Source organism: Esox lucius, chromosome 6, assembly GCF_011004845.1.
Source record: "Esox lucius isolate fEsoLuc1 chromosome 6, fEsoLuc1.pri, whole genome shotgun sequence".
NCBI lineage: Eukaryota > Metazoa > Chordata > Actinopteri > Esociformes > Esocidae > Esox > Esox lucius.
In genome coordinates this window covers 4,045,344-4,064,370 of record NC_047574.1, presented here as the reverse complement: position 1 = coordinate 4,064,370, position 19,027 = coordinate 4,045,344, and the positions used below count along the sequence as shown (strand labels likewise).

General features: G+C 40.6%; 1 protein-coding gene across 1 annotated transcript in view; it reads right to left on the bottom strand.

The window, feature by feature from the left end:
- The window catches only part of pax2b (paired box 2b), a 37,133-nt gene extending 23,997 nt beyond the window's left edge, over nucleotides 1-13,136 (bottom strand). Inside the window, 5 exon segments of the mRNA XM_010869252.3 lie at nucleotides 4,765-4,884; nucleotides 5,178-5,257; nucleotides 9,746-9,943; nucleotides 10,812-10,977; nucleotides 12,485-13,136. Coding sequence (XP_010867554.2) covers nucleotides 4,765-4,884; nucleotides 5,178-5,257; nucleotides 9,746-9,943; nucleotides 10,812-10,977; nucleotides 12,485-12,527 — 607 coding nt within the window. The 5' untranslated portion in view covers nucleotides 12,528-13,136.
- Nucleotides 13,137-19,027: the final 5,891 nt, after the last annotated feature.

The window sequence follows — 19,027 nt, the reverse complement described above, 5'->3', positions numbered from 1 at the left end:
GTTATGATTGTCCAAATTGTATGTAGTATTTGAATGGTGAGGTGAAAGGGTTTCTGTGGACTGGACACACTTGGTGAGTTGTCATTTTCTTCGTTAGCCATTAGCTAGAGTTTCCTTAAGAAACCTTTCTGTTTAATCACTCAAGAGAATATGGGTATAGATGTCATGACTTAATTTGAGCCAGTTTCTCACTGCAGGAAAACAATCATGCAGCAACAGGAAATTCTAAATGTATTATAATGAATGGCCTTTTTTTTTTATTAAGGAAAATTAACTCGTACAATTTAGAAGCTCTTTAAACCGTCAATACACTACAATTTAGAATGTTCAAATGTCTCCAACAACTGGAAGATCGAATTAACACACGGCATCTATATAAACAACCTGGAATGTTTATAGGTTGACCAGCATCTACCTTCCATGGAGCCCCTGTCACTGGTGGTCTTATAATCAGTGTTTACACCACAGTATACTCAGCTCTCCCTCCTTATTATGTGTGCATATTAGAAAACAACACTATTTTACATGACATATTAGGAAAAGACCTGCTAGAAAAAGGAGATCCTTATCTGTACAAAGCATTTTTGTTTTGTATTCCACAGGCTGCAACTCAAATTCCTTCTTGGCAATAATTTGTACAATGATTGAACAGAATATTTCAGACCCTTAAGCTATTTCTTTCTCTTTTCCAGCCTGTCTGAGGGGAGTGGGGGGGGGGGCAGGTAGGGGGGCTGAGGAAGGGGGCGTCGGGGTGCTGAGTGAGAGAGGAGGGGACGGAGAGACTAGGATGTTAATTTGTGAGGTAATAGCTTTTCTCTGTGGAATTGCAAATTCTCATACATGTCAGTTTGTTAAAGCGCGCCGTGCGGCACGGCAGCGGACAGGGCATCCGTGGTCACCAAAGATACCATGGATACATTCCAAATGGCCCCCTATTCCCCTAGTAGGGCACTCGAGTAGCATCCTGTTAACATAATAGGGAGCCATTTGGGACAGAGTCCATCTCCAGAGGTCCTACCCCCCTCCCTCTCTCCACTTCAGTCCTCTCTTCTCCCCGCTCCGTCCGGCGCGAGCAACAATAGCTGCCAAGTGTAACATGCTACTTTTAATTTGCAATAACACATGACAAAGCCAGATTAATGGCTCTTATGACACCAGTGTCCCTGAAGCCGGTCTTCGCCGGGACCTGGTGTACATAATGCGTGTCACACCACATTTTCTCAACATCCTTCTTATAATGGAGGGAACCAGCTTTCTTTAAAGGGCACTCACTGCTGAGTTGGAACTTAGGAGCTGTCTGACTGTTCTCCCTTGGCACAAAGCCACAGAGCCACAACACAGTCAAGACCTAAAACAAACACCCAGTTCTGGACCATAGTGAATCCATTTCCCTGAATGAGCTGCCATCCTGAACCTTAAATTAAAAGTCTACTAACCGTATACAGTTTTTTTTATTTTTTTTGGTTTCTTGCACACGTCTGTTTTTCACCGTTTTATGTGCTATTTGTCTTTATAACAGCATGATTTCCCAAGCTAATCAGGCGATCTATTGTGTTTATGTGCTGTAGTTATATGTGTTCTGCGCTTAAGCCTGTGCACTGACAGCAAGAAAGTCTGATAATTAACCACTGTGTGTAACCAATACGAGTCAACTCTGAGGGTGTAATTCCCTGAGCGGCCGAGGACTGCAACGTGGTGGTCCGTGAGTTAACAAGTTCATGAGGAGAAAGGAGTTCGCCACGTAATCTGACGACGATAAGCAGGCTTAGCGGGTTAAACAAGACTGGATTCTGGTTCAATCCGCACACCAACTAACACCATGGCAAACCTTCACAAACACATCCTCAGGAATAAGTTGGGTGCAAACAGCTTCGGAAACACTGACCTGAAGACCGATAACCCATCCTGGGGTATATGCGATGACTACAACATGCCCCCCCCCCTCCCAAGTGTGCTGCACATCTTTTAAACTGAGCCTTACGACCTTAAGCCTTGACATTCTTATTTTTTTTAAGAGGGAGATTGTGACATTGCTTTTGTTAAATTAACAACAGCAGAAGTGTAGTGGATGCAGTTTGAAAATAAAAAATTATATTTATGCATTGAGAAATGGAAAACACCAGCGCCGCTGCAGAGCCAGTTCAATTCGACTTCCATAAATACGATATGCATAAAAACTAAGATATCACTATTTTGCAAGCTGTAATATATCGGAAACACCTAGTTGTGCAGACCAATATCCTGATTCTCTCTAGCTACAGAGTAATAAATCGTATCCAATATACTATTTTTACAAACTGTGGCTTGCAGCAAGACATTGTTTTTAAAGCACTCCTCTGATGAGCTTTGTTGTGTGTGTGTGCGTGTGTGTGTGCGTGCGTGCACGTGAGAGTGGACATCGGGGGCCTGAGGTTGATCTGTTTGGAAAGATAAAGTAATGCTATCCCTCAGTCTGTTCCAGGTGGGTACCAGCTGACTAGAGCCGGTGAGGGAGAATGTGAAAACAACTGCCTCCTTCCGCACAACAATGCTCCACCAAAAAATAAAGAAAGAAAGAAAAAACAGTTCACTAAATAGTGAATAGGCCACGGTTTGGGATGCAGGCTATAAAAGAACCCCCCCCACCCTCCATCTTCCCTTCGCCTGGCTCTTTCATCGCCATGCCGCCTGGGCCGGGGAACTTAAATCAAGATGATGGCAGGACATCAGGGGGATCATTTGAGACTGAATAGCCCTAGAAACATGAGGTTGTCATCTACTACACAGAACCCTCCAAAACACGCCCCTCTCTCTCTCTCCCTCCCTATCTCCATAGGCCTCTCTGCTCCTCATTGGTCTTTCCTCTCTGTACAAGTCCATCTCTACAAGTCTCTCTGCTCATTGCTAGGTCATTACGCTGTCTGGTAGTTTTTCCTCATAGCTCGGTCTTTCCTCTCTCTTTGAGTCTCTCCACATAGCTCGGTCTTTCCTCTCTCTTTGAGTCTCTCCACATAGCTCGGTCTTTCCTCTCTCTTTGAGTCTCTCCACATAGCTCGGTCTTTCCTCTCTCTTTGAGTCTCTCCACATAGCTTGGTCCTTCCTCTCTCTACTAGTCTCTTCTCATATCTATTTTTCCCCTTTCTCTACGAGGTTCTCATAGCTCCATTTTAATTTCTCTACGAGTCTCTCCTTATAGCTTTCTCTCCCCTCTCTACGAGTGTCTCTCTACAAGTCTCCCCATAGCAATGTCCTTCCCCTGTCTGCTAATTTAACCTCAGAGCTTGGTCTTTCCTCTCTACAAGTATCTCCTCATAGCTGGCTCCTTCCCTCCTAGTATCTCCCCTGCATATTGGTCCTTCCGATGTCACCATGTGTCGCTCCTCCTTTGAGGTCCTTTCTCTGTCTTCTCTTGTCCTCTAATGCCTGCCCTGCCCTTCAGTATCAATCTGCATAGAAATGTGTGCGTTCTATCATCCAATGAATAGACATTACACCCTGGCTAATAGGAAAGGGCTTTTGTAGAATATTCTGAAAATGAACTCTTGTAAAATGTCAGACGTTTGCATTATGCCTTACGATCTCTCTCTCCCTCTCTCTCTCTCTCTCTCTCTCCCTCTCTCACTCTCTCTCTTTCTCCCTCTTCGCTTGCTGCATCTCTTTACAAAGGAAGAGGGTTGATTATGTCATTTGCCATGTCCACGTCATGCTGTTTTTTATGTCTCTGCCAGGAAATCTACCTCTGACACGTCATTAGTCATCCCCCCATCCTTCCACCCCTGCACGCGGCACACACATAAAACATCCTATTCCACCCTGAACCCCCACAAACCCTGCTTTACTCATGCTTCTTCCCCGGCAGAATGTCACATGGAGCAGAGAGAGCGGCGTTGGTGAACCTGTATCGCTGTACGCTCATTAACTATGTAAGTTGTCCCACTGAAATAAGGGACTCATTTCCATCCCAGTTTGACACAACTGCCCTCCCCCCCCCCCGACTCTGATCCCCTTCCACTGTATTCATGTCCCCTTAATGTAGGGGGGCTGTGAATGAACAGTCCTGGTCGATTATTCTCACTAGATGCTTATGTAGTGACATTAGAAAGCCTATTGCTTACAGAACCAATAATCTATATGGCTCCAGGCTTCTTATATCCACTAACCTACTCTTTGAGACAGTAAGAGCATGGAGAGAGCGGGAGTGAGGAAGAGGGAGAGAGAGCTTGGAGGAAGACTGAGAGAGTTACAGGGGTGGGTATAAACCGGGTGGGGGTGGGGGGGGGGTGCTGCTGGCGTTAAAAACGTCTCCTGTGGCAGTGGTGGTAGACAGTGATGTCTTGAATGACCTGGGTGGTTTTGCTACATCATCTTGACATGTAATTATCTGAGCCCCTCTTAATCACTTCAACAAAGATTAATTGCACAAGACAACAGTGAGGGTCATGTCGTCCAATCAAAACGCTCTGCCTCCTCCTATTGACACGCTAAAACACATTTTCTTGGTAGATTTTGCACTTGTTGTTTAACTGTACTATTGTTCAACTGTCGCAAATCAAATCAAAATGTCTGATATTGTACAATAGTCAGTTTTGTTGTGATGTTATAATGAACACCAGGAGATATGATTTTAGTTACAGTACTTCAATGTTTCTGTTCTGCATGTTAATGCTTGGATCCTTGTCTCGAAACCCATCAAGTAAACGTCAACGCGCTCAGTCAGATAAAAACAACACAATATTTTGGCACAAACACCCCATTTCCAAGATTAAGCATCTTTTTCTTTCTTACCTTCATCTCTTTTCCTCTTCTCGCCGTTTGATCTGGGAATTCCCAGAATGCCATTAATGGAGTAGGAACCCACGGGGTCGTTGGAAGCACTAGTCACAGGCGGAGAGGCCTGGCTCGGTACTGCGAGAAAATGATACGTTTTATGTTATTTTCTACCGCTTATTTTGGCAGGTTTCTCCATAGAGGTGAAAATTGAACAGACCATTAAAGGGGTAATTTGGGATTCACAGAACAACAAGCGTCTTGCCGACCCTTTTTAAGAGGAATCATCACGGAATTGAACCCATCGCCACACTGTATGCGCTTAGTTAGGGTCATGGTGACACTTGGTCTAGATCAACATCAAGAAATGTAACTGTGAATACTGGCGGATATTTGCCATGATGGCTGGTTTTGTAATAATATTATCTCACCGATGGTGTGGCCTGGTGTGGACAGGGACGTGCCATCTGGAGACGGATGGAAAGGCTGCTGGACTTTTGTTCGAATGATCCTGTCGTGGGGGAAAGAAAACATGGTGTCAGTGCCGGCCTGCTGGTGTTGGTTTGGTCCACTGGCTCTTTTCACCATGCAACGTAAACTCACACTTGAACGTGGCTTTAATCGAATGTGCTTATTTTTTGTTCATTAGTTTTTTTTAACCTACTTTTCTTACAATCCAAGATGGGATGTTCTAGATATCGTTTGTCTTCAGCCTAACATCTGTTTATTGTGTTCCCTATCTTGTAAATAGTGCCCTATTATTGACCAGGACCTGTGGGGCTGCATGTGTAGAAAAGGGATTTCATTAGGATCTCCCCATAAGAAAGGACTTAATCGAATAGAAACCTCCAGATTTAAAAATATCTGTGCCTTTGTGTCATAAAGCCCCACTGTTCCTTTAAAAGGTGAGAAATACAGAAGAAAAGTCTTCATTGCACTTTTGTGCTGAGAGGTGATCTTGCAAACAAAGCATGAAATCACATCAATTCACCTCAATGATCGGCTTCACTGGCTCTACCTGGCCTGAGCTAATCAGCTCTGCCTCTCTATTTTTCTCTCTTTCCATTCCTCTCTCCCCCCTTTTTTCCCTCCCACACGGCAACGGTTTACAGGGCTCTCTCTCGGACTACTGGCCCTTGGCTTGGCCGGAGCTGTCTCCCAAATGGGCCCTTATTCCCTATACAGTGCACTTGCTCGGTCGCCAAACATACTGGGTTGTACAGGGGACAGGGAACCATTTGGGAGTCAGAACAGCTCTAATGTCTCTGTATCCTCAGCGGCAGACCCCGGTGTGGATGAGGGTCTATATTGATCCAAGGCTTGGGGAGAAAAAGTTTGGGATTAGTCACAGGGCCAAACAGATGCAAATAGAAAGCTATAAATTATATGTGACAGGAAAGCAATAGTTCCTTATTGCCTTGCACAAGCTTACGCCAGCATTAGATTCCTTTAAAGTGACTGGCACTGAGGGAAACAAGAGGGAGCTGTCATTGTAATGTGTAAACTTTAAAACTATTCATCATGTATGACATTGTGTATGTCTGTTTTGGAACATGGACGGGGTGTATAAAGGTTGAGTAAGGACTTAGATGCGAAGTAGTGGCATGTGTCCCAGATAGTGTTTAGTTGATTTCCTAGCCTTAACACAGCTCTGCTGTAGTAGATTTGAGGTTTTGTTTAGGATATAGTTCATTTGACTTAGTATGGTTCCATGAGGCCTGTTTTTCAATAGATTTTGTAACAAATTGAATCGCTCTGCCTTGAAATATTATTTTGAGTCATGACAGACTAGCTACATATTTGTTCATTGTTTCCTCCCAAATCTAGTATTTATGATGCAGTCTTCAGCCAGGCTAAGATATTCAATTATATAGTATTAAGATTTCTGTGGTATTGATATAGTTTGGGGGTTCAAGGTAAGTCTCTCCTTAGGGCAAAGCTACAAAACAAGCATTCTTAGAGACCCACATATCAATATTTTATTTAAATTATTTCACATCTCCCCATAACAGTTATTTGACCCCGTGACTTGTGTGTGCAACATAAATCCAAATACTTTATTTGGAATCCATGTTCTTGATATCGAATAAGCAATTTGGAGGAGTGAATTAATGACATACAGTAGCTGTTGCCGAAAATCCCCCGAAGAAATATTAAAATTGCTTTACTTCTGAATCAATATTATTGAGCTCCACTGAGGTCCTTTTTTATGTCTAGTTGCCGCTAGCAGCACTACTTGCTGTGCGTAAATTCTTCCGTGCGGTGCGGTGGCGCCGACCCAGTCCAGCCGGACACCAAGTACAACAGCTCCTCTGTAACGTTTAATAATGCATGCAAAGGAAGAGGGTTTAAACCTGGAACGGCCTCTTTTGTCAACCATGCTGAGGTCACTGATTTTTTGGCTGTGGGACCTGCTGAGAGGTGGTCAGGAACCCCTGTCCTTTGCTCTGTGTTAATTCACATAATGTAGCCGGCGTTTGTTTGGTACAGTATAACCAGGCTACAACAGGGTTCTTCTTGGAACCCATAGGAGGTTCTTGGCCCCATAGGGGGGCCCTTTTCGGTTCCAGGTAGAGCTCTTTGCTTAAATGTGCTTGGAGCCAAAAATAGTTTTACCTGGAACCCAAAGAAGCTTCTATAGCGTAAACTCCCATACAGGAGGCTGAATTGCCTTTTATTGAAAGTGTGGGAATTGTCAGTTTAGTATTGAGGTAAGTTGAATGAGGTGAGCTGAAACCTCAGCCAATGCTTTGAAGACCGTTCTAGAACCTACACACTTAGTGGGAATGTAATGTGTCTCTGTAACTGTCCTTGAGTTACAATCCTATACACTAAGGCTACTGAGGCATGGTTTCCATTTCACAAAAATAATTTTCCACAAATTCTGTGAAAATATTAAATTGGAGCAAGTGAATGAGAGGCATGTGTGTTTCAGTGTGTGTGCCCAAGGTTGTGTTTGTGCTTGTGTGTATATGTGTGGCCATGTGTGTCTATATACGTTTGTCTGTCAGTGTGTGTGTGTGTGTGCATGTGCGTGTGTTTTTATGCATGTATGTGTGTATGTGCTTCTGTCTGTGTGTGTTGCAGTAGAGAGAATAAGGTGTTTAAAGCATTGAAATTGAACATTTAATCCGCTAAAAGGTTTCTTCGCTTCATAAAGAGAAATATTCAGCATTGTGCAATAAAATAAATTCAAAGCAGCTCTCATCCATGGGTAATAGAATTATATTTCTTTGTATTCACAATTGAATGTCTCCACATCATAAACAAAGACACATATGGGCTTATTTCCAGTAAAAAAAAAAAAAAAGCGAGATAGAATTTAATTAGAATTGAAAACTTGGTAGGCGGGTCTTTTTAATGATATTAATGTACATTTCGAATCTATCACATACATGTGTCTAAGCCTGCTTAAATGGGCCTTTTTAAGCAACCACGAGGCATGAAATGAATTTTTCTTCAGCTCTTTTCTCTATTTAAATTGTAAAAGATGTCTCGTGTGGAGCAGTCTGTCCGCGCTCTTTCTGCAGTCAGCTCATTAAAGCGTAATGCTGATGCCGGCTCTATGGAACACTGCCTCTTAACCAAAGTTCATCACTAGGGATCTCTGGAGGGGGGGTCGTTTTCTCCCTCTATCTCCTACTCACACTGCCATCCCTCACGCCGTGTCTCCCTCTCTTTCTCTCCCCCACCCCAAAACCACTCGAAGTCCTCATTGCAATAGTGATGTTTCCTCATTACTTCATAGTAGTGTAGGTTATGTGGCGGCGCTAGAGTATTATAGAGGTCCTACGCTTTCTGTCATTCACGTCAACCATAAACACGTCACCTGACCTCAAACTGGCACATACAAAGCGCGCAGGGGTGATCCTGTACACATGATTTGCTTCGATATAGTTTACGAATATGATAGGTCTGTCTCTAATTACATTTCAATTGATAATGAATTCATAACACATTGTGTGTGTGTGTGTGTGTGTGTGTGTGTGTGTGTGTGTGTGCGCGCGCGCGCGCGCGCGCTCCCACATGAAAATAGTAGACGCTACTCTTAGCAATTTAATATTTAGCTGGTTGGTCAAAAATACTTGGCTTAATAACTTGGCAGATTTCAGTTACTATAACCGGGACATTAGAAATAACACCAAACGTAAATAAACGCTGGAAAATCGAAAAATATACACAAAATATGCTTATACCTATAACAGAATAATAATACTGTAATATCTACGGTCAGGCCTACCTACTGTATTTCAGTGTGCTTTCCATGTTAAAAGCTTTACTTCATTTTAAATAGACTGCAGACTCCACAAAGCTTCAAACCAGCTGTAGGCCTTTACTTTGTAAGGAAAATGCCCCATCCAGCACATTAGATGTGCTGCTATTGAACAATTGCTGGGCTTTCTGCCGCCGTGCCACGCGGGATCTGGTCACCGGCTATTGATCGGTTTTCATCTAGACAGATTCACTCCGACCTAGATGTACTGCTGATTGCTGGGGGAGTTTGGACTGAAATATTGAATTGCACCGCCGAGACCACCCTCGGAGGGCGAAAAAGTTTGTCAAACACTGGGCTATAGGCTTACACTCCTGTATTGTGCTGTGCAACTTGAAATAAGCAAACATTTTTTAAATAATGCATTAAAAGCAGCATTTCACACTTTAAAGGTGATTTAGAATTATTACCCGTAATTTGAGGCCAGCAGGTGTTTATAGACCCATGCTTGAAATGTTTAGTTATCAAAAATGATCTTGGATTAAAAACAGTCTAGTTGAGAAGCTCTCCAAAAAACTTGTAAAATGAATATAGACACAGCAGTGCCGATTTTTTAAAATAATTAATGCACTGCAGTTTTGCATTTTGTTGTTGCAAATTACGATCTTTGTGTTTTTCAAACGTTACGATTTTATACATTTTCCAGGAGCACATAATATCTTAATTTTCATCTAAATCAATAGGGTAATTGTTTGTTTAATGATTAATAAAGAAAAGTCAGTTTACCTGTTAATGGATGACACGCTTGGAACCGTGTCGTTGTCACAGACGCCTTCAGCTAACAGTCGGTCTCTGATCTCCCAGGCGAACATGGTTGGATTCTGACGCTTGTAGTCCGCTATTTTATCCACAACCTTTGGAGTGGCCACTTTTGGTTTGGAGCCCCCAATAACTCCAGGTTTTATACTGCCGGTCTCGTAGTATCTGCAACAGTAATGAACAACGTATCGATCATGAAACATCTATAGACTATAGCGGTTAGAGGCCTATATTTCTCTGTTTTCTTGGCTATTGTTTATGTAAAGTAACATTCGATTTGTAGATGTATGTCGTTGTTATACACCTTGCACCACAAAAATGCTTTGTTGCGCCTACGGGTTATTCAGCCCTACAAAATATGCACATCATCGTCTGTGGCTTCATACAGGCCTACGTTGGATTATTTCTCTCTAAGAGGCGTAGTGAATTAAAATCTTTATAATGTCCAAATATAACAGCAATGAATTTATGGTCCGACAGTTTAGCTGCTTCTGGATACAAATCTTTAAAATGATGTCCAACTTTATATTCTGTGCCAAAGATTAAGAAAACATGCAATTAATTTCAAATGACATGCTACCAACGGTTGATATTTAACTAATTTTGACAAACATTCCAAGTGCATAAAACAAATACCTTTTAAAATCCTTTTGGTAGCTGAAAAATATTTTAAAAACATTCAAATGTCGTACGGACACGAACCCAATACAATTCAGGTGTAATTTGATAGGCTATAAATTATCGTTACGGAGATACCAGTTTAGTTGTGTATCCATTCAATAGCCTACACATCCCTCCCCTCGTGGTTGTGGTGGTAATGAATAAGTCAGATATTGTTTCCTACATCCTAATTATTTATAATTTCTAACTGACGTGTTTCCTTTTTTTTTTTAGTTCAGTCAAATCTGATGGATTAAAAGAAATCCCAATATGCAGGCCTAAGACTTGAAGTTACAGAACAAGTGAGGAAAAAAACAAATTTCTACAATGAACGTATTTCCGTCTCTTTACTGGTTGTTTTTCTCCATCTTACCTGCCCAGTATCTTGCTGACACAGCCGTGACTGACCCGTAGCTGTCTCGAGATATCACACGGTCTCACTCCTTGGTGCGCCAGCTCCACGATTCTTGTCCTCACCACGTCAGGTAGGGGTCTGCCGTTGACAAACACCCCGCCTAGCTGGTTCACACCGCCATGCCCTATATGGGAGACAACAGCATGACAGAAAACCATAACATTACATACATGGTGTAGAAGGTTTTCTAGAAAATAATATAAAAGTGTCGCAAAAGAATCAATTAGATTGTAACAAAACAATGCAGGGGTTTGTACTACGGTTCAGTTTAAAGGGGTCATATCAATTGTAGCCTAATCACGAGTTCTTGCTTTCAGTAGGTTTTAATTCAGACGTTTTTAAATGTTTAAGTCTGTAGGCTACACTGAGGTACAGCCGAATGTGTCATGTATGCAATAGCCTAGTCTTCTTTATATTGTTAAGAATGTTGTTGTTTTTTGAAGAAGACAATACAATGTTACACCATACGTGATTTTAGTATATTTGTTAGAAAATAGTTGGTTGTCCAATGTTGCTGCTGTTTCTAATCAGCGGTATCAGGCTATAGTTTCATGTAGGCTGTATGTTCAATAGCAAAGCTGCCATTTTACACTCCAAAATGAGATACCCTAATCATTAACGACAAAATAAACACGTGCATCATTAGCATAACTTGTCTATGTGATACTTTGAATATTGTTGATACTTTAATTTGACCTGCTATATTTCCGTAACACTAGCACTGGTCGTTTGTAACTCCCCATTTATCATTTAATATAAGGCGTTTATAGTAGCAAGGCCAGCCCACGGCTTGGGTTGGGTATAGAGTTACATGCTCTTTCATTTTCTTTGCTTCGTAATTATACATAATTAAAAGAGCAACGAATACTCCTATTACATATTATTTTGTAAATGAAGAGGGAGTAAATTATTCAAAAGCATGTGCGAACAAAATCTAAGTGAAAAACCGATCCAATCCTTTGTATTGTTCGTACAACATCAAAATCATATCAAGTACATTTTAACATTATACTAAATTAAAATACTTTTTTATTTTATTCATATAATGTTTTTAGTGTGGATTACCCATTTGCTCAAACAGTTAATTGGTGCCTATTAGAATATTGGCCTGATAAATTAGTTCGGACCTGTCAATGATTCTTATTAATCGGCTGATAGAGATACTAATTCTAGATATGCTACAACTAGCAATGCTAACATTGTTATATTTTACTCAACGGGCCTACTTCTTTCGTCTTCGTCAAATTTAATAACGTTATGCAAAATCTAGTCCTAAATATAAGTAGTCTATTATGAAATTCGGTTGAACACTAACATGATGTATGTAGCTCACGCGTGTCTGTAAACACACTACACAATATCTTTTTCAGTGGAAGAAATGGCACTATAATGTCTTCCGAATATGAACATTCCATTTAACTTCGTTGAATTTGCTCCACTGTAAAACTGGCTGCATGAAAACACTAGATTGTTGTTGTTAGTCAGTTGTTACATGCAACAACATGCAGAAGATCTTAAATTGTCAACTGAAGGAGTGCGTCGCTCTCAAAACTATAGCCAATTATTAATTATGTTGTATAATCGTCAGGTATTTTTTACATTGTAATCAGAAAAACGCTTTCTCTACTTACGGTGCATCGCCGAGAAAGGGTCTCCTTTGCAGTGAATATCCATTGGATAGCAAAGAAAAGACAGATAATCAACGGAAGTCGCCGTTTCGCCTTCGTTATGCAGATAAAAATGCGAAGAAACGGAAAAACTATATTCAACGGAAGATTCTGCTTCTCCCTCCACTCAACCAATTTGAGGATTTAACTTCTTCCAAAAGTTGCTGTCGTGTTACCAGTCCGTGCCGAGAATAGAGGCTTGCTACAGGTCAGGTGCAGAACATGACCGACGCTTGGTTCATCAAGGTGGAAATGTTTATCAGTTGGTATTGGATTTTTTTTTTTTTAAACCTGAAATAATGAGATATATATTTTTTTCAGAACATGATGTCGAATAGGACGAACCGTTACGTCTAAAATCGCTCCTATGAGTCCTGTAGTAGATCCTAGTTCCGGCCTCGATTTGCTGGTTGGTTGCGGTGGATAGTACGCTCAGATACGCATAGAGATGACAGGCGAAACATGGACACACTGTGGGATTCTAGTGCCTTGGTGCCTTCCCCTTTTCCTTCCCTCTACAATGGGGTGGATGCGTTAGCCTGAATCTTTGGGTTGAGAATGAAGCCCCTCTCTGTGTGTGTGCGTTTCTAAAAAGCAAGCTGCCTGCCCCCCTCCCCTCCGCGGACCCCCTTGCTTATATGGATGAGTTGTCAGACAAAGGCAATAGATTCCAACACTTTGTGATTCGCCAACGCAAAAACCTAGAGCCCAAACGAGGAGGTCCTAGGGTCTGACACAACGAAGGGGGAGGGGGAAAAACAAGGAATTGATTCAGAGTTTGCAGACATTAGAACGGGACAAGGGGTAAATTCATGCTATTTTTGACTTTATCATTATTAGCTAATTTGAGTTTCTCTTTTTAGATGTTTCGCGGACTGGGCACATCGGAACTGGCCTACAATTGGTTCAATTTGATATGAGTAAACGTTTTACAAGTTGTCAGAACTGTAAAAATAACTCAGGCTAGTGTTTTCTGTTTTGTTTCAATACTACGTTTTTAGTCAGATGATGCTGTAGGTAGCAGTTACACTTTAAAATAACACTGATGCGCATGTATATTCAACTATTTTTAGCTTTTGCTCAAATGCATATCTCAAAGCAAGTGTTTTTCCCCCCACTGTGTTTTACGTAAACAAACGCTGCATGTCCGAACTATAGGTGCAACCCACCACAGTGGCCTGTATGAAGTGTAACTATAAGCGACTTTGAGAGGGGAGTCGAGTGGTGTAGACTTGACAATGGGTCGACCTTTTGTATTTTTCTTTATTGATTTGGTGATCATTGCACATTCCTGCGATGTAAACCCGCGCCGACTAGGATGAGGGGCTGGGAGTGCAGGGGTTGTAGGTGAGATTGGACGGGTGGTGGGGTGGTCAGCGTGTCAGTCAGCGTGTCAGTCAACTCAGTCCTAAAACTAAGCCGTGCCCACCTTCCTTCTGTAGATGGCGCTCCACGGTTTCATTTGTCACGCGGTTAAACCAGCGGGTACCTAGATTATGCCTGTATGGTATCCAAGAAGTTACGTAGTCAGTCCAAAACTTTCGATTTTAGGTTAGTGATGTGGGTAATATGAATATTGACTACCTTCGATAAATAAATTAAGGACAGTAATGTCCTGTATTGTCATGGTTTGAATTTAATGCAACAGTACAGTGCTATATAGCGTGGCACAGATTTATATTATATAATTAGTCAAATGAATTAAATCATAAACATCAAATACATCAAATTTTAACAATTTATGTATTAAACAGAGGGGCTTTTTCAGTATTGTTTCTTATTTTATTGACGAATATTATTTTTGAGCTTACATGAATCAGTTGAATTGCATGATAGCCATCAATGTGTGAAAAGGTGGATGAATGAAAATAGCAATATTATTATTATTATGGATAATCTGTGTGAGCCAAAGCAAGAAAATACATGTTTATATTGTGGGCTACTTAATATTCTTATTATGCATAACAATGTTATTATAAGAGCTAGGCCTAAAATAAAGAAATTATTTTGTATAGACCCATTTGAATGGCTCTAAAATCAATGTCTTCAATCGACTTGGGCCTTGTTTCCCAGAGCTTTCGTAGAGGTAATGTGGTATCTTTAGTGGCAGAGTCGTTTCCCAGTGCCTTCTCATTAGCAACCTGGCTCTTAAAAAAACATAGCACATCTACGAGCGATCTAGAGAGATTCTAGACCACTCGTTAGTGCGTCGTTAGATGTTTTTTTTTGCCCTTCCGCTCCGCTAAACATAGAATCAAGATGTTTATAGAATCTGTCTGACTTTGACCACGGATACCTTCAGAACGAAAACGTTACCATAGTGTTTTTAATTGTTACATAAAAAGTTAAAGGTTAAACAATGAAACCTTGGATGACTGCATTAATAGATAAATAATGAGCTTATTTTCATTCAAATTTAAATCAACAAATAATCCCAGAGTGCAACGCGTTGTTTACATAATGTTAAATCAAAGACATATTTTTCCAATATGCTACTGTCTGTAATGTTTGACTATATATGTTTCATTATTAGTGACATTATGTGCGCAATGATGTGCCCAGTCTATGATCAAGTTCAATAAACTGTGAAGACAATCACACACTTTTAGAAAAAAAAGGTGATGTAAAATGGTTCTTCAGCTGTTATTTGATTTTCAGGTAGAAGTCGTTTGGTTTCACCTTGAATTATTGCGTTCTACCTGGAACCAAACGTTTCTACCTGGAACTAAAGGGGTTTTACCTGAAACCCGAAAAAGTTAGTCGAAGGGTTCTCCCACAGACATCCAAATAACAATTTATTCTGAGGAATACGCCTCCTCCGTAGTCCCTTTACCGCCATATTTGGTAATATCTCTACACGAGAACCATTTTATGTATTATATAATTATTGTTTCGCCAACGTATGCATTTACGTGGAGATATTAGAACAGTGCTCCTTCTCTTTCGACTCCAAGTCTTTCGACACTATCTCCAACGGTGCAATTCGTTAATGTCCTGATAAGTGTTTGTTTGGGAAATATTAGAGGTTTGTGGAAATGAGGGCCTGTTTTTTAAACCGTGTATCTTAGTAGACCGGCGTTGGGTTAGGCTAGCGGTACAACGTTGGGATCGATCACTTGCTGGTGCACTTAATATTAGGGGATCTGTATTTTGGGGGACATCTCCTAGGAACATCTAGGCGGTTATATCTAGTGCTATGCCTTCTGGTTAGGTTAGGGGATAATTTCTCTTTTTGTTACTGTTTTTGGATTGAGCTTCTGGTACAATATGTAGCACTATAGGCTGTAATTTCACACTCCACTGCACATTTCCCCTAAAGCTACATTTTTTCTTCTATAAGACCCCCCAATTCCTTTTCCCTGCCCTTGTGCTCTGTGCTATTTGCTCTCTCAGTGCTAAAAATGAGGCATTAATGCGCCCCCCCCGCCCCTCCATTAGGGGACCAAGTATGAAAATTATTGTAAACACAACATATGGCAAATGAATTCAAGAATGCTGACTATGTTTATTTTCATTGTCCTATAATTTCAATAGCATGGGGCACGTGTGTCTTTTTGACCCGCCGTTCGGTTCCTAGGTCGTATCACCCTTCTTTTTAGAGAGGGACCGCTCTATTCAGGCTCTACACAGGGTCAGATCCTCCTTAAAACTCATTCAGTGGACATTAAACAAGGAGTTGGGCTGAATACATATGTTTGCCAATGCTGCAACTTTTATCAATGCACGTTCTGGTAAGATGGTTGGCTATAGGATATATATATATATGTATAGCCAACCAGGGGTTTTCTATATATATACCTATAACGACACTTTGTTTTGCTTTGCTGTTTTTACATTATTATATATGAGTCGAACAGCGCCCATTTTTTTGTTAATTCTTTAACACCTGAACTGTAAATAGACTAAGCAGAGGCAGCTAACCCCTGTCTATTAAGTTTATTATTTGCAATAAATACCATATATGTCCGAATTGACGCAAGGAGTTTTGGTGACCACACCCATGAAAAAAAGGTTTAATATATTGACAGAGAGCAATTTATCTTTAGCTCAGTTTGCTAATGGCCTGTGTAGCCTATAAGCGGCATGGGAAGTGAAAGGCATAAGAGAGGAGAGGAGCGGTAGGCTAGATGGGTTACTGAATGAGCTCCCGGCGCAGCGTGCTGAATGGGTCAAACGACAAAAAAACGGTTCGATCGTTTCGGCGAACTCTGACTTTAGTAGCAGTGAGATAGTGAGCAGTAACGAACTTTTATTTCGAAAAGGAGAATATCGTTTTTCAGTTCTCTGCGTCCGATGGCAGTCCTCTGGTCTCGATTACCTTGGTGTTATTATGCCAACGTCACCCAATCGATATGACTTTCATTTCTAGCTGCCTATCGTCGACTTCAGTTGGGAGCTGACATCACTGGTTGTAAGTCAAAAATTAATCCTTTGGATCTCAGGAGGAAGAGTTTTTTTTAAATTGAATTACAATAAGCTGTAAGCGAAATGTCAAAATGCATACTGAAAAAAAGATCTGTATTGCTTGCCTTATCCATGTTAGGATATAGGCTATGTTTAAAATGAAAAAAATCAAGTAAACGTCTCAGTTGTAAATAAACACTATATTTAAAAAGTTGTAGGGTTCCACACCATCAATTGACATTTTTTAACGTTTATAGTTTATCTTTGATTTTAAACATAAAACTATCAAAGTGAAATTCTAATAGTATAACAACAGCTGTTTATTGTATGGGCATACAATAAAAATAATAATTGTTACTACTACTCGTATCAATGTATTTTTTAAGAACCTGATTATTGAATAATACTGCATGATCATGTAGATGTTGAAATTAGCCAGACCAATATTAAACTGTTGAAAGTTTAACTTACTATTCTTATCACGTTCGTGCTTGTGTATGTCATCTGTCTCCAATAGGTCTTGCGGCTTGTCAAAACTTTATTGAAAGCTGACAGAATAACGCGGGGACTTCGAGGAACAATCACTTTGCATGCGCCCTTACCGACGTCCTTTCGCTCTGTCACATTCCGAGGTATATTCGAACCAGCCTTCATGAGACATGATTATATTAGGCTGCAAAGTAAAACTGCAGGAACAAAAACACCACAAATAACTCTTGTCACATCGGAGGCCTCACTTCAATTAGACACAAACTCAATGCATTTGCAGAATGTTAAGAGAGAGTTATTTATAATATTGAATTTCGAAAAGGTCTTACCCCCAGCTTAGTTCTATTAGCTCCATGCACACGACTTTAAATAGCTGCTTAGTCGCGAGCGGAGCGTCCGATGGAACAGATGGAGCATCAATTTGATTCCATCCTCCAACACCATCCAGAGATTGATTTTGCACTTGCTTTTAATTTTACCATAATTAATTAGATCATTACAACTGTTTTCCATTGATTTTCCCATTTAAATTCAAAATTAAAGGTGAATTAGTATGTGATCTGTTTTCTATTAACCGTATGGGACAACAATATAGAACAAATGTTCACCGACATTGATATGCAAAACCTCACCATTATCTATATGCAAAACATTGCAGTAAAATGTTGTAATCTAAATAATTATTTCAATATATTACTTCTCTGGCATCGACGATGGTGAAACATATACCTAGTCGGTTCTGAAGTAAAATGTCCTAAATCTCTCGAAATGACAATTTCCAAAAATATTTAAACTACAATTTGAAGACACAGGAGCGAGCAAAAATACACACGTGCACACACACTTTAAGAAAATGTACCAAATTTGTACATTCTAGAAAAGACAATGATGGGGTGTTGTAACCTTTCACCTGCATTTGTCCAGAGGGCTGATCTAATTAAAGGAGGGACATGGGCTTTTGGATCCACTGGATCTACCTCTTTACCTTCTGAAATGTACAGGAAACGCTCGTATCTGTCAAGTGAACTATTAGTACTAGTTACACATTAACGGTTGATTTGCATTTAAACTGGAATCGTGAGAAGTAACCAATTGGACTAACCAGAGTGTTCTGGTGAGGTTCCTGCTTACCAACCCGGGTATTGTTTTATTTAAAAACGGAAGCCAAAAGAAATCTACAAATGTCATTTCCGGTTAAATAAAATGACATGGTTGAACGAATTCTACCTGATTTTTACAGCTCAGAGTTATCACTTTTGTCCACTGGTCCGGAGCTCCGTCTGTTGGCTAATCCACCTGCCCGCCCAGGATTCTGAGCTCTACTACGCCTTTGCGTATTCCGTATATTTGATGTTTCTCTGTAGGCCTATTCCGGATAGGCCTACGTCCTCACTATGAAAGCATATTATGAACATTGCCATTCAAACAACTTACACGAATGATGATCGTTATACCAATATGCAGTTTTATCATGGTAGGCCGGTGTATATGGACGGATTGCTACAGGCCTACAAGAGAACTAACGATATAGGCTTAAATGTCAATTCCGGTATTGCTCATGGATAACTACAGGCCATTTAACGTGTACTATCTTTCATGTGAAATCGTGAAAAA